Source organism: Ceratotherium simum, chromosome 26, assembly GCF_057802395.1.
Source record: "Ceratotherium simum simum isolate JZ-2026a chromosome 26, ASM5780239v1, whole genome shotgun sequence".
NCBI lineage: Eukaryota > Metazoa > Chordata > Mammalia > Perissodactyla > Rhinocerotidae > Ceratotherium > Ceratotherium simum.
Window position 1 is genome coordinate 32,287,199 of NC_141925.1, and position 14,248 is coordinate 32,301,446.

Below are 14,248 nucleotides of genomic sequence, written 5' to 3' on the forward strand. Positions count from 1 at the left end.
TCGGGGCAGGCGGTGCAAAGCAGGCCCAGCCACTTCTGGTGCCAACAGCCCCCCCGCCCCTCACAGCTTGTTTCCAAAGTGGTGCCTCCTCCCCTCCCAGCCAGGCCTCCAGGGTTTCAGAGACTGGAGTGCAGCACAGACAGAAGGGGGTTCATAACCCTGGCCACCTGTTGCTCAGCGGGCCCTGGCCCAGCCCCGGCCCTGCCTGCAGAGTGGGCCCATCTGGGTGGCCAGCCTCTCACCTGGCCCACCCTTTCCAAGAGCAGGCTGGTGCCCCCTGGCCAGGTGACTGTGCTCACAAAGCCACCAGGGAGCAGACTATCACTCGGGGCGAGCTCGCTGTCAGAAGCTCAGCGGGGAGACAGCTGGTGGCCTCCAAATGCCCTGGATTTGAGGTGTTTGCTATGCAGACCCTTGTGGGCACCCCTGGGGTCCCCACGCCTGGTATTCCCCCACTGGCTCTGTCGGAGAGGAGCTGCGTGGACACAGGTGGTGGCGGGGTTGGGAGAGGCCACGGACCACCTGACCCATGGGTCCTGCCGAGGGGGCTGAGCATGGGGCAGGTGGGCGCTCCTCCCTCAGAACTAGGGCCCGGGTCCCAAAGCCTGGTAAGCTCCGGTTCTGACGGGGAGACCGAAGCAGAGGGCTGAGACCTGCCAGGAGGGGAAGCCTGGCCGCTATGCGGTGTTCTCTCCAGCAAGGACAGGGAGGAAGATGCCCAAGCACAAGGCCTAGACGCCAGCCCCCCAGGCAGCCCCCAGCCCCCCTGCTCGCTGCCACAGACTCGACCCCACATTCCACACACGCCTGTCGCTTTAAGCCGCCTGGCTGTCCCCTGCAAACTGCTCGTTCCACATTCTCGGGGTGGTGGGGGAGGGTGGGGTGCCGGCACGCCCTCCCGGAGGCCCATAAGGCACAGGGTGCGGACGGCGGGCCCAGGGAGGGGAGCTGAGGCCTCGCCTGCCGTCCGCATGGCCCTGCTGCTCCTGGGGCTCCTGGGGCTCCTGGGGCTCCTAGGGCTCCTGGGGCTATGGGGGCTGCTCCGCACCTGTACCCGTACCTGCACCCCGGCCCCTCGCTGGCCCCCTGGGCCGCGCCCGCTGCCGCTCATCGGGAACCTGCACTTGCTGCGGGTGTCGCAGATGGACCAGTCACTGATGGAGGTAGGTCAGGGCAGGCCCGTCCTGCAGCTCGGCTCCCACTGCCTGGGCCCAGAGCTGGGCTTCCCGCCTGCCTTCCCAGCCCCATTTCGGGGAAGTTGAGGTCCCGTTTTCCAGGACCCCTGTGACTTGGCAGGGAACACAGGAGGCCCGAGTGCCCACCCTGCCTTGGGGAAGAGAAAGACCCCCCCCACACACACACACGGAAGCAGATGGGCTGGCCAAGGAGCAGGGGGCCAGGAGTGGCAGGCCAGGAGGCCTCCCTGGAGGAGGCGGCATTTGATGAGAGCCTGCAGGAGGGCCATGTTTGGAGGCCTTCTGGAGGAGGAGGCAGGCACTCCTGGGGGCGGCACTATGCAGCAGAAGGCCAGCAACGGAAGGAACCTGGACCTGTGCACAGATGTGCCTATGGGGCAGGGGTGTCAAGGGCAGGTACGTGGGGGTGCAGGCCTGGCCCCTGCCCTGTGAGGCCGCCCAGCCAACCTGCCCCAGTTGCAGCTGCCACAACCGCTCCACCCTCCCTCCCCCGACGTGCTCCTGCTTCCTGACCCGCTGATGGGGGCTGCCTGGTGGCCCCCCAGGCCCTGCAGGTGTGTGGGGGAGGAGGGGGCTGCAGCCCCGGCCCCTCGGAGGAGCTGCTGACGACCCACGAAGTGCCCTGGGCTGAAGCAGCCGCCCCCCAGGCTCTCAGGCCCTGTGCCCAGCGCCGGCCCCGGAGGCCACCATCCACGGAGGCCACCGTCCATGGGCTGGGGGCAGAGCAGGCAGTGGAAAGGCACGGCAGCCTGTCCCTCGGTGCACATGATTCACAGCAACTCTCTTCCTGTCTCCAGGCCCCCGCGTCCTCATCTGTACAGTGGGGACACACAGCCCCCCCTCGGGCAGGGGTGCTGTGAGGACAGAAGGGGGATGGCACACACGGAGGCGCCAGAGGCCAGCCCTTGCCGGGCGTTCTCGTTCTGTGTCCTCACGCTGGGCAGGGGAGGCCAGAGTGAAACAAACCGACGAGTCCGGGCCCCGGGCACTGCTTCTGTCCGTCTGGGCTTCAGTGATGGGGTGGGGATGCCTGAAGAGGGGACAGGGCCTCCAGGGGGCCGAGTACATCAGGCCTGCTCCCTGTACAGACCCCAGGCTTCCAGCACAGGCCACCCGCAGACGGCCCCTCCTACCCCGCCTCCTGTTGGGGCTCAGGAGAGCCCCTGCCAGTGTATCCCCTGAGAAGAGAAACCCACGACAGCCACACCCAGCACCAAATGGTGGCACCCCCGCCCCCCTGGAGGGGATGGGAGGGGGTTCCTTGGGGTCTGGCTGGACACTGCCCCCCAGGCCCTGCTCCAGGGAAACACACCTCCCTGTGGCGGCTCCTGGACCTTTACTCATGCTGCCCCCACCCCCAGTTTCCACTGGGGTTTCCACTACCCTGCCTGGGCTGCCTGGTCTCTGCGTCCCCTGGTGTCTGCCCTGCATGGGCATGGCCTGAGAGGCCCCAGGGGACCTGGGGGGCCACCGGTTGAGGCCTGCCTGTCTCCGGCAGCTCTCAGAGAGGTACGGGCCGGTGTTCACTGTCCACCTGGGGCGCCAGAAGACGGTGGTGCTGACTGGCTACGAGGCGGTGAAGGAGGCCCTGGTGGGCACGGGGCAGGAGCTGGCTGACCGGCCCCCCATCGCCATCTTCCAGCATATCCAGGGAGGTGGGGGTAGGTGTGCGGCAGGGTGGGGTGGGGGTGGGCAGGGGCCAGCTCTGCTCCTAGGGGTCTGCTGAGCATGGGACCCCCAGGACCCCAGGAGAGGTGGGGGCCTGAGGAGAAGGGCCCTTCTCTTGGGGCAGCAGGAGAGAGTGCTCCCAGCGTGGCTCCCAGGGAGGGACAAAGTGTCCATGTGGCAGGCCAGGCACACAGGGGACCATGGGATACCAAGAGGGGGATGGGCCAGCAGAGGCCAGGTCCCAGGAGAACAGGCTCCCGGAGGGCAGTGAGGCCCCAGCCAGGCCCCCTGACCCTAGTCCACCCCGACTTGCTCCCTGCCTGCATCACTGGGGGGCTGCTCACCGGCCCGTGTCTGGCCCTCAGGCATCTTCTTCTCATCCGGGGCACGCTGGAGGGCCGCCCGCCAGTTCACTGTGCGTACCCTCCACGGCCTGGGCGTGGGGAGGGGGCCTGTGGCCGACAAGGTTCTGCAGGAGCTAAGGTGCCTCATGGTGCAGCTGGACAGCTACGGAGGTGAGTGGGGGCTGGGGCACCCCCTTCCCAGGGGGCCTCTCACCCCTGAGGCCTGTCTTCCCAACCTCCAGGCCAGCCGTTCCCCTTGGCCCTGCTGGGCTGGGCTCCCTCCAACATCACCTTCACGCTCCTCTTCGGCCAACGGTTTGACTACGGGGATCCCGTGTTTGTGTCCCTACTGGGCCTCATCGATGAGGTCATGGTCCTCTTGGGGACCCCCAGCCTGCAGGTGAGAGGAGAGCTCCCAGCCTTGGAGTAGGGGGCAGGGAGCTGACCGCTGGCTTGAGACCAGGGTGGGAGGGGTGTTACAGCACTGCCCTTTCCCCCCAGCGAGAGGTGAGCTCCCGCCCTGCAAAAGCAGCCCTGGATTCAGAGCCAGGAGGCCTGGGCACATCCTGTTTCTGACATCGATTGGCCATGGGACCCAGGCCAGTCCCCTGTGCTCCCTGGGAAATGAGGGGGCTAGGGCAGGGGTCCCCATCTGCCCCCACCCCACACCTTCCCATCAGTAACAGATGCACCTGCTCAAAGATGGGGGGACAGGGACCAGGCATTTCTTCCCTGGATACGGGGCTTGATGCCCTCAGGTCCCCCAGCCCTTAAACCCAGGGATCTTCCATCCCGCATTGGTCCTCACAGCATGATAGAAATCACAGGAATCGGTCTTTCTGATTTCCAGAACCCCCAGGGTCGTGTGCATTTCATTCTTTCCCCGAATTTAGAATGTCTGTACATGTAGCCATCATTACCACTTTAACTGCAATCTACCTCGGCACACACGTTTGTGTGCTGCATACACCTTTGTAATGGCATCTTAGCGCACAGGCACTTTCAACCCGATTTCTCAATGACACAAGGTCAGGGGCGCGAGGCAGGGCTGACGTCAGCGGCCACGATTCCTAGAGCCTCCCGGGTCCTCAGGCTTCCGTCCTGAATCTAATTCACTCCTCATGGGCAGGGGAGCCTGGATGTCCTCTGGGCAGGAAGATCCAGCCTCCTTGGGAGAGCCAGGTCGGCCAGGTCCAACCCAGGCGCCCTGAGGATGATGGAGGCAGAGGGGTCAGCGTTGCTCCATGTGGGGAATGTTCCATCCCTATGCCGGCTCCTCAGTGCCAAAGTGCCCTGTGTAACTGTCTCCAGGGACCGTAACTGTTCTGGGGATACGGTGGTGCTGGTGTAGCCGGGATGGTGGCTGACACCAACCTAGCACCGACTGCATGCCGAGGCTGTGCGGCCCCTCAGACAACCTTGTCAGACACACTCGCCCTGACCTGCATTCCATTTCACAGCGGCTGGAGCCGCAGCTCTCAGTGTTTCCACAGCGGCAGGCAACCCCTTCCCCTTCTCCATCTCACCCGCTCTGGTGGATGGATGGAGAGCGGGGGGCACGATACCGTAGCAGCTGCGGTTTGCTCGAGCCCCCAGGTGTGTCACTGTCACTGCCTCCTGCCTGCACTCAGACGGGGTTTTGTCTGAGTCGTGGGGGTGCTGGTCCCATGTGTGGCGAGGGGCCCCATGCGCGAGCCTGGTGCCCACTAGTGGCCACGAGTGGCACCCGCCCCCAGTGCGTCTCCCAGACAGGCGAACACATCTGCTGCAGGATGGACCCGCTCCTTACCCCTCTGCGCCCTCACTCCCCACCCCACCGTCTCGCCCTCTGCCCTCAGCTGTTCAACATCTACCCCTCACTCGGGGCCCTCCTCCAGCTGCACCGGCCAGTCCTGCGAAAGATTGAGGAGGTACAAGCCATCTTGAGGACCCTCCTGGAGGCGCGGCGGCCGCCCAAGCCTGGGAGAGGCCCTGTGCAGAGTTACATGGACGCCCTGATCCAGCAGGGCCAGGTGTGGGTGAGACCCACCCAGGAATGGGGCTGGGGAGCAGTCCATGCTGGTCCTGCACCACACTCCTCCACCTCCTGGCTGGGGGCCTCTCTGAGCCTCGGTCCCCTGATCTGTGAAATGGAGCATCTGCAGTGCAGTCTCACGGGGCGGTGGGAGGATGTGGTGAGCCCAGAGTGCAGTAGGTGCCCAGCAGATCCTGGCTCTGTCCTTCCTGCCAGATTGTCTTCTACACTTTTCTTGAGCCCAGGGCTGGGTGTGGGGTCCATGGAGCCCAGCCTCCAGCTGAGCCCTGTCCCACCCACCTCTGCAGAGGAAAGACCCCAAGGGCCTGTTTGCTGAGGCGAACATGGTGGCCTGTGCCCTGGACATAGTCATGGCTGGCACAGAGACCACCTCTGCCACACTGCAGTGGGCCGCCCTCCTGATGGGCAAGCACTCGAGTGTTCAGGGTGAGCCCTGGGCCCCTCGTCCCCACCCATGGCCAGGATGGCCTCTCCCACCTGGTGGGCTGGGGTCCCCCAGGGCTGAGGGGATGGAGGCTTCTGGTGACACTGGTGCCCCTCTCTCGCCCGCAGGCCGGGTGCAGGAGGAGCTGGACCGTGTGCTAGGGCCTGGGCGGCACCCCCGGCTTGAGGACCAGAGGTTGCTGCCCTACACCAATGCCGTGCTGCATGAGGTCCAGCGGTTCATCACCCTCCTGCCCCACGTGCCCCGCTGCACGGCGGCTGACACCCAGCTGGGCGGCTACCTGCTCCCCAAGGTGGGAGGGCCAGGCCTCGGCTGCCGCCCTGGGCCCCTCCTGGACACTGACTAGTGCCCAGGGGTCCCCGTGGGAAGCAGGAAAGGGGGTTCAGGAGCAGGAGGGGGCAGCCCTCAGTCTCACGGTCCCCTGGAACCTGGGGCTTCCCCGACACAGACCTGGGCCCTTGCCGCATGGCTGGGGCATCACCTGGCCTCTCGGGTGACAGCAGGTGTCTCACTGTGACATGGGGCTCACGCTGGCCACAGTGGGTGCGTGCAGGAGCTGAACCCTCCAGCAGACCTCCTCAAGGTGGGGCCGAGATGGCCCCTGCCCCTCTCCTTGTCCTCCTGGGGGCCTCTCTCAGTGCCCCCATTACCTGCCGCCCCGCCCACAGGGCACGCCCGTAGTCCCCCTGCTGAGCTCCGTGCTCCTGGACAAGACGCAGTGGGAGACGCCCCGTCAGTTCAACCCCGGCCACTTCCTGGACGCCAATGGGCGCTTCGTGAAGCGGGCGGCCTTCCTGCCTTTCTCCGCAGGTACCCGCAGGCCTGGTGGGCAGACCGGCTCAGGGGCTTCCCCTCTCTGGGTGGCCTCCTCACCAGGGGCCTCTGAAGCTTGGGCTTGCTGGCCTGTAGGCACTCCCATGGCCCCGGACACCCCGTTCCTGCCCGCTCAGAGCTGACCCATGTCCCTGTCACCCCAGGCCTCGCTCTCAGGTTGCCCCTGGCCCTCCCCTGGAGCCCCTACCTCTCCACTCCAAGAGACGGGCTGGGCTCACCCCCACAGCGGTGGAAAGAGCAGGCCTGGAGCCCACAGCATGTGCCTCGGTTTCCCCTGCAGGTCGCCGCGTCTGCGTGGGGGAGAGCCTGGCCAGGTCAGAGTTGTTCCTGCTGTTCGCTGGCCTCCTCCAGAGGTACCGCCTGCTGCCCCCGCCTGGCCTCAGCCCCGCCACCCTGGACACCACGCCCGCCCCGGCCTTCACCATGCGGCCACCGGCCCAGGCCCTGTGTGCAGTGCCCAGGCCCCGGGGGCGCTGACTGAGGGAGGTCTGGCCTGCTCTGGGGACAAAATCCCAGGCCCACCGCTCCCCAGCCCCCAGGAGGGTCTGAGTCACTCCCCCGGCTCCCAGCTTGGGAGTGCTCTGTGGATGATGGAGGCAGGATGGACAGACAGACAGACAGACAGCCTCTCATTGGGCCCCTTGCTAGGCTCTTTGCTGCGGCCACCCCAGGCTGTGTATCCCAGGCCTGGCAGCCTCATCTGGGCACCATGGGGGCCAGGGGTGCACCTTCCCCTGGTAGCCCCACTTGGGCCTGATCCTGTTTTTTTGGAGGCCCTGGGCCCCCTTCCAGTCCCCCTACCCAGTATCAGCCCCTCTTCCTCCAGTCTCCTCCCGGAGACTGCCAGGGCCCCTGTGCAGAGCTGGGCTCCCTCCCTTTCCTTGATCCTCTTCCTCCTCCTTCTGCCCCCAGACCCTCCCAGGTGCCCCCCACACCCCATTGGTGCAGCACCCCCTCTTTACACCCCACGACACCTCCTCCAGGCTCCCTACTGTTTCCCTGCCCCATCTCCCCTCCACGTTGTCCCCCATGCGGTCCCCACCAGGGCCAGTGTCAGCCAGGCACCCCCCACCAGGCACAGAGGTGCCCCCCACCTGCAGTTGGGCGTGCAGGAGACGGCAGGTGGTGACATTCACCCAGAGGCCACCTCAGACCACGTTCCCAGCATGCTCGCTCTGTGCCATGCCAGGCCCGGGATCCGCTGGGTCTCCTACAGACCCCACCTCGTTCTTTGAGCTCTGAGGGAGCCATACCCAGGAGGCCCTCTGCCCTTGAAGCCAGGACTTTGAGTCCTGGGGTTAACAGAGAGATGCCCTTAGGATCAGGGCCCCTGCAGGGGCGAGTGCAGCTGGGCAGGAAGAATGAGTAGGAGTTTGCAGGGAGGATGCTGGGACCCCTCAACTGGGACCCCATCAACCTCACAGGACCCTGGTGCAAATGGGGAAACTGAGACCCTGACATACCCAAAGCCCAGCTCCATCCTCTCCCATGTCCATGATGTATTGATGCTCCTCAGGCAGGGCCTTGGAGCAGGTGGCTGTTGCTGACCAGGGCCCAGAGACACCAGCTCAGGGGGCATAGCTTGGGCATGGGGAAGCTGAGATCCATCTCCTCCCCTCTCTGGCCCCGATGGCTCCATCCTGACCTCCCTGAGCTGGGGCTTCTCCAACACAGGCCTCCACGGGGCACACTTTTCGTTTATCTGAAATTCAAACTTATCTGGTGTCCCGTATTTCTTCTTGGAAATCAGCCGCTGCTCAGGCAGTTGGTGGCCTGGGAGCCTGGTGGGACAGGGCTGGTGCTATCCTGCTAGCACGGCTGCTCTGGGCCAGCCTGGGGCATGCAGCAGCCCAGGCCTTCCCACCCTGGCTGCCCTCCCCGAGGGAGCCACCCTGTCCCACAGCTGAGTGGGCCCAGGCTCTGGGAGGCGGCACAGAGGGGTTGGCGAGAGAAGCACGGCAGCCTCTTGACCAACTGCCACCTCCAAGAGCCTTTTCTCTGGTCCATTCTGACCCCCCCACTCCTCTTCCATATCTCGTGTGCCCCAGACCCTTCCCATGACCGAAGCCTTGGTTTTCAAATTCAGAAGCCTAGAACTGACTCCTTGTCTCTCGGCAGAGGTATCCTCTCTGAGGCAGAGCACACAGAAGCACCAGCTGGTGGGTGGGTGGAGGGTGGGGCCCAGGACAAGGTGGGAAGTTAGCGATGCTGGTGAATTCTGCACAAATATCCAAGATTACACCGATGCCTTCTCCGTGGTGAGCGCTGGATGTGGTGTCAAATGAGGCATGGTTTCCCCTCTCTTGGAGCTCCCTGTCTGGACTGGAGGGGTACAGGGTGGGGTGCAGAGGAAGCCCCTGTTCCCAGCTGGGGGTCGGAGAACCTTCCTGAAGCAGGCATGTCTGGGCAGACATTTGGCGCAGTGAAGACTGGAGGAGCATCAGATTAGCAACGATCAGAAAGTCTGACCATGCTAAGTCTCAGTGACGATGTGGGGAAGCAGTCCACGGGAGCATGAACTGGTGAACAGGACAACGCCCGGTGCAGTTGCAATGGCCGGAGGGGTGGTCCCTGTGGCCCAGGTTTCCAGTGCTGGGCACCCCTGTGCACAAGGAGTGTGTCCCTCCCGGGAGAAAGGAAAAGGATGGTGGCGTGTTCCCACAGTGGAGCAGTCTCCAGAGGGTCAAATGAAATGACCCAGGGCCAGGACCACACAAATCTCCACACCTGGGTGGGCAGTGGGGGGCAACTTCCCTAATAACTATGGGTGGGGTCTAGGCTCCTGATGCTTCCAGATGCGCTGACTTCACGGGGGAGGCCCCTGGGGAGGAGGTGGTGCACCTGTACTGTCTTATTTAGGGAAAAGCTGGGTGGTGGGTAACAAGCATTTGCTTTAGTGTTCTCTTCTTGTCTGAACTGACATTCGACACCAAGGGGCAGAGAGGGCCATGTCCCCCAGGCTGTCTGGGGAGCCGCCTCGCCAGGACCAGCAGGCACTGTATTCGAGTGAAGTCACCTGACACAATAAGCACGAATCTGACTTCATTCTGGTGAAGGAATTCAGAGCATCCTGCAGAGCTGACGTGGAACATTCCAGAACGGCTGTCGAAAATGCTTCCGAGAAGCTGTTGTTTGAAGAGACGCAGCTCCTTGGGATGGGCTCTGGTGGGCAGAGGTGGGTGTGTTCACGAGGGAAAAGCTGCTGTCGTGGAGTCTTTGCTTTGTTGAAAACCTGAGCCCCGTTTACAGTCACCTCCCTGGTGTAGGATCTGGGTCCCCAGCACTGCCCGGGATGGTTCACCTTCAGCCCTGGGCAGCGGGATGCAGACACCAAGACACTCATTTTTGTAATTTATAAGAATAGACATCAAAATGAACCACTTCCAAAGGTGATTTTTCAGTTTTCTCAAAAGAATCCAATCGGTTAGTTGATGTTTTTGGTAATTGTTTTAACTTGTCAAGAAGAAACTTAAAAAGGCCTTTCTGCTGGTCTGGGAGGGAGGTGCAGACCCTGGTGGATCCTCACGGCCCCATAGGTGGCCGGTTCTGGTTCCAAGTCCTCGACTTGAACGCCAGGCGGGGCGGGGCGGTGGGCAGAGGCCCACGGCCATTGTGGTTCACGGCCCCCCTCCCTGGTGGGTCCTTCAGTGAAAGCGAGACCCCGGGAGGAGCCCCTGAGCCCAGGTGGTGTCCCCCTGGGACAGGGCTGAGGAATAATGGCGGACGTCCAGTCAGCCTGGAAGGAGCTGCCGGGTCTCCTCACACGCGGTGGGGGTGGTGCAAGGGTGGAGTTGGGGAACCCTGTTTCTGGGTGGGGGGCTCGGAGGGGATGGGTCTTCGTGGGCAGACGTGCCTGCAGCTCTGGCTGGGTTGGGCGGAGCTGCCCATGGATGTCAGTCGGGAGATCCACACCGTGACCTTGATGCCCTCATGGCCCATCGAGGGAGCCTGAGCTTCTGGGGCCTCCAGCACCCAGATGACTGCAGCTTGGCGCCCTCAGGCCCGTGGGCTGGTGGTGGGCGTCCATCTGTCAGTCACCCTCCCCCTCGCCACCTCATCCTCAGCCTTCAGCTCAGTGGGCAGGCGGGGCCCCCCCGCCTCCCCAGTGAGTGGTCACCCCATGTCCAGATGCAGATCTCAGGTGGACTGGGCAGAGGGGCCTCATCCACCATGGTCCAGGGCTCAGGAGGGGAGCAGGGACTCAGTCCTGCCCTCTCTCGGCCTCCACAGGGGATACCAGGCCCACCCCCCATTCCAGGCTCCCCTCACCCCCGCCTTGAACTGGCCGGGGGGACTTTCCCTGAGGGCCAGGGCCGGGGCTGGACCAGCTGGCTCGGGCCCAGGACAGCCAAGACCACCTGGGGGTACTGACCCCTTCTCCTCACTTTACTGCATGGACACGTTAAACATGACACAGTTAATGCGCACGGTTAGCCAAGTCTGATGTCCGTCTGACCCATGGGACCATCACCCCTGCCGCCTGGGACCCCTCTGCCCAACTCACAGGACCTGTCAAAGCTGCATTTAACTTTTCAGCGTGGGGAACGGGGACATGGGACGTGCCTCCCGGCTGCTGGGGCTGCCTTCCCTCCGCACAGACTGGGGACTCGCCCACCCACCCATCCTCAGGATGGCCGTGGTCTGGCCCTGACCAGCTGCACAGACACATCCTGGGGTCGGGGGGTCGCTGGCAAGGCTCCACCTCAGCATCGACGGGTCACCCGTTGTCTCATATTCTAGCTGCTTTTGTTTTGTTTTTGTATTTTTCTTATTGTGGTAAACATACATGACATAAAATTTACCATCCTAACTATTTTTATGTGCACAGTTCAGTGGCATTAAGCACATTTACACTGTTGTGCAACCATCACTGCCATCCATCTCCAGAACTTGTTCATCTTGTAAATCTGAAACTCTGTCCCCATTAAACCCTCCCTCCCTACCCCTCCCCCAGCCCCCGGTGCCCACCATCTACTTTCTGTCTGTATGGATCTGACTCCTCTACCAGCCTCATGTAAGTGGAATCCTATGGTATCTGTCCTTTTGTGTCTGGCTTATTTCACTCAGCACAATGTCCTCAAGGTTCTTCCGTGTTATAGTGTGTGTCAGAATCTCCTTCCTTTTTAAGGCTGAACAAATACCACATTGCGTGGACGGACCGTATCTGTTCATCTACTCACTCGCCAACTGACACTTCCAAGTGTTGGATCCTGCTTCCCGCCGGCCACAGCTCCAGTGAGCTCAGCCTCCAGGCCGCACGATTTGGGGAGAAGCCTCCTTTGGGAGGACGTCCATCAGAGTCCCCAGATGCCGTGGGTCAGGAGGGGCAGACGGGCTGGACGCCAGGGCTGGGATCGTGTGGGCAGATGGGCTCCCCACACGTCCCTTCTTGCGGCCGGTTACAGCGCCCCTGCCTCCCAGTCGTGAGGGGAGGAACCTTCGGGGCTGGCAGGCAGCTCTTGGCTCCAGATCTGCCTTTGGCTCCAGGGCTGGCCCCGAGCCACACCGCATTATCCCTCCTAAGTCGATGAAAAACACCACCACACGGCCTCCAGCCCATAAGCAAACTCTCCAGAACAAACACTGGCTGTCTCAGCTCCCAGGGCCGCAGGGACTAGGAGAGGAGACGTTCTTCTGCAAATCAGAACCCAAGGGAGCCGCCTATCCCACAGGGGCCAACACCCATCCCAGTGCAAGGGCAGGGGTTCTGGTTCTGTGGCCTGCAAGGTCCTGAAGCCCCTCGGGCTCTGAGCCTCACTGCTGTGGCTGTGCAGCCGCCAGTCAGAGGCATTCGTCAGGGGCGTTCGGGCTGGATAATCGTTATGTAGTTGTTAAGAACGTAAACGCTGAATACTACTTATCTAAAAATAGACACGACTGCACTGGGGGCACGAGGAAGGGGGCGCTTCAGAGGGTAAGGAAGTAGCTGGGGGTCACTTCTCAGCGTAGGAGGTTGACAGGAAACACCTGTCAGTGAGCATTTCTCAGATATAAATCCTAGAAGAATTAAAGTAAAAGGTGGCTGCTTCCTCCAGGGTGGGGGGGGGAACGCTGTGCGGCCACCAAAGTCGGACTTTCCACTGAGCTCCCTCCGTTCCTCCTTCCCCTCATGGAGTCCCCGACGTGCTTCTGTCACCAGGAGGAGCTCGCGGTTTCAGTATCCTCACAGCGTCCTCCCTCCCTCGGCGTGATGCTGATGCCGGTGCCGGGTCAGCAGCTCCTTCCTTTCTACTGGTAAGCAGTGGGCGGTGACAGGGGAATCCAGAGCCACCATCAGGAAGTTTCTGCCCGGCGGCCCCACGCAGGCCTTGGTGAGTCGGGAACTTACAGATGGTCCTTAGGCTCACGTGGTTCCCCTACCATGCGGTGGCCTGGCCCCAGGCTCAGACCTTCCACTTCAGCTGCTCCTGGGCAGAGCACCATCTCTGACCGGCATGGGGATCCCCAGGAACCGCCTGGTGCCTGAGCGTGATCCCACACCAAGTTATGCCCCTCAACAGCCTTGTCCCAGGCAACATCTCTGCGTCACCTTCCTTTGCATCTTCTGCCAGGAGGATGCTGCAGATAACAGCACTTCATGCTCCAACAGGAGCTCTTAGGGAGGAAAGAGCCTCCTTGAGCCAGTGTCACGATCATGTGTGCTCAAGTGAGGGGAGCACCCAGCTCTCCACCGCTGTGTCCACAATGAGGACTTGGTACCCAGCACGTTTCCCTTTTTGACTTGGCTGCCGGGAAACCCAGAGCTACGTTCTTGATCAACCAGCCCTGACGACTTAAAAATGATCTGCCCCTTTTTCCTATCTTGTGCATCTTCTTTTCTTGTATGTCTATTTTTAAGTGTATTTTTCAAGATGCCTCAAAGCTTAGAAACAGCGAAGCCTGCACCCTGACTGCTCGGTGGTCCGAAGATGACCTGCGGAGCTATGACGCCATTGCCACGGCCTGTGGATGCTCCTCACAGACCTGCGCTGACTCGTGGTTCCCAGTGCCTTCCTGTTTATGATCCACCTGACGGACACCAGGTGGGTGGGGCTTCTGACTCTGTCTCCAAGGTCTACCCAGGCCTAAGAAGGTGCTAGTCCAGTCGCTCCAATCCAGAACTGGACATTCGTGTGTCCACGAATTCAGCTGCACCAGTGGGTGAGGGATGGGCTGAATGTCCCCCAGGGAGCACGCAGCATCACCCTTTTCACAGGGGGTTGGGGGGTGGTACTGATGAGACTTGAATGGCGGATGGGATGGCGAGATCTTCAGAGTCCAGGGGTCTGGATTATGGGTGAGAAGAGGGAAAGGCCCCAAGTGGTCAGTGAGGGACCTGCCCAGGCCCGTCTGGACATGTGGGTCCCTCCTGGCCTCGGTCGCCCCGACCGCAGGGCCCTACCCTGCTATTCAGGACGCATCCCTCGACGTGGGGGTTTCACGGTGACTGAAGCTGAAGTATCAGCAGACACCTGTGGGCACAAACCATGGCTGGGGATGCTGCTTGAGGTGATATCCCCGGGGGCCACGCCGGGGAGGCCCAGCCAGGCGAGGAGTGGCCACAGGGAGGCCCGAGACCCTATTCGGAAATAAGGGTCTATGCACAGGCCTGGGGCCTAGAACTCACTATTCGCATTGTAACTACAATATGACCAGCTCACATCACGCAGTTTCACAGAGCTCTGGTTACCGGCTGCACCCCAACAACATGGCTCACAAATATGCACTTCGAGCAGGACCCGGCAGG

General features: G+C 62.4%; 1 protein-coding gene across 1 annotated transcript; it reads left to right on the forward strand.

The window, feature by feature from the left end:
* Window positions 1-971: 971 nt before the first annotated feature.
* CYP2W1 (cytochrome P450 family 2 subfamily W member 1) lies at window positions 972-6,999 on the forward strand. Its single transcript, XM_004440930.2, has 9 exons — window positions 972-1,163; window positions 2,695-2,857; window positions 3,230-3,379; window positions 3,451-3,608; window positions 5,047-5,220; window positions 5,531-5,669; window positions 5,796-5,980; window positions 6,357-6,498; window positions 6,803-6,999. Exons 1-9 carry the CDS (start codon window positions 972-974, stop codon window positions 6,997-6,999), a joined length of 1,500 nt encoding a protein of 499 aa, XP_004440987.2.
* The last annotated feature ends 7,249 nt before the right edge of the window (window positions 7,000-14,248 follow it).

Bases quoted from the DNA above. Each gene is read 5' to 3' on its own strand.
- CYP2W1 (XM_004440930.2), top strand. From the start codon at position 972: ATGGCCCTGCTGCTCCTGGGGCTCCTGGGGCTCCTGGGGCTCCTAGGG. The intron at 1,164-2,694 runs GTAGGTCAGGGC...TGTCTCCGGCAG, and splicing joins TGGACCAGTCACTGATGGAG to CTCTCAGAGAGGTACGGGCC. The intron at 5,221-5,530 runs GTGTGGGTGAGA...CCACCTCTGCAG, and splicing joins CCCTGATCCAGCAGGGCCAG to AGGAAAGACCCCAAGGGCCT.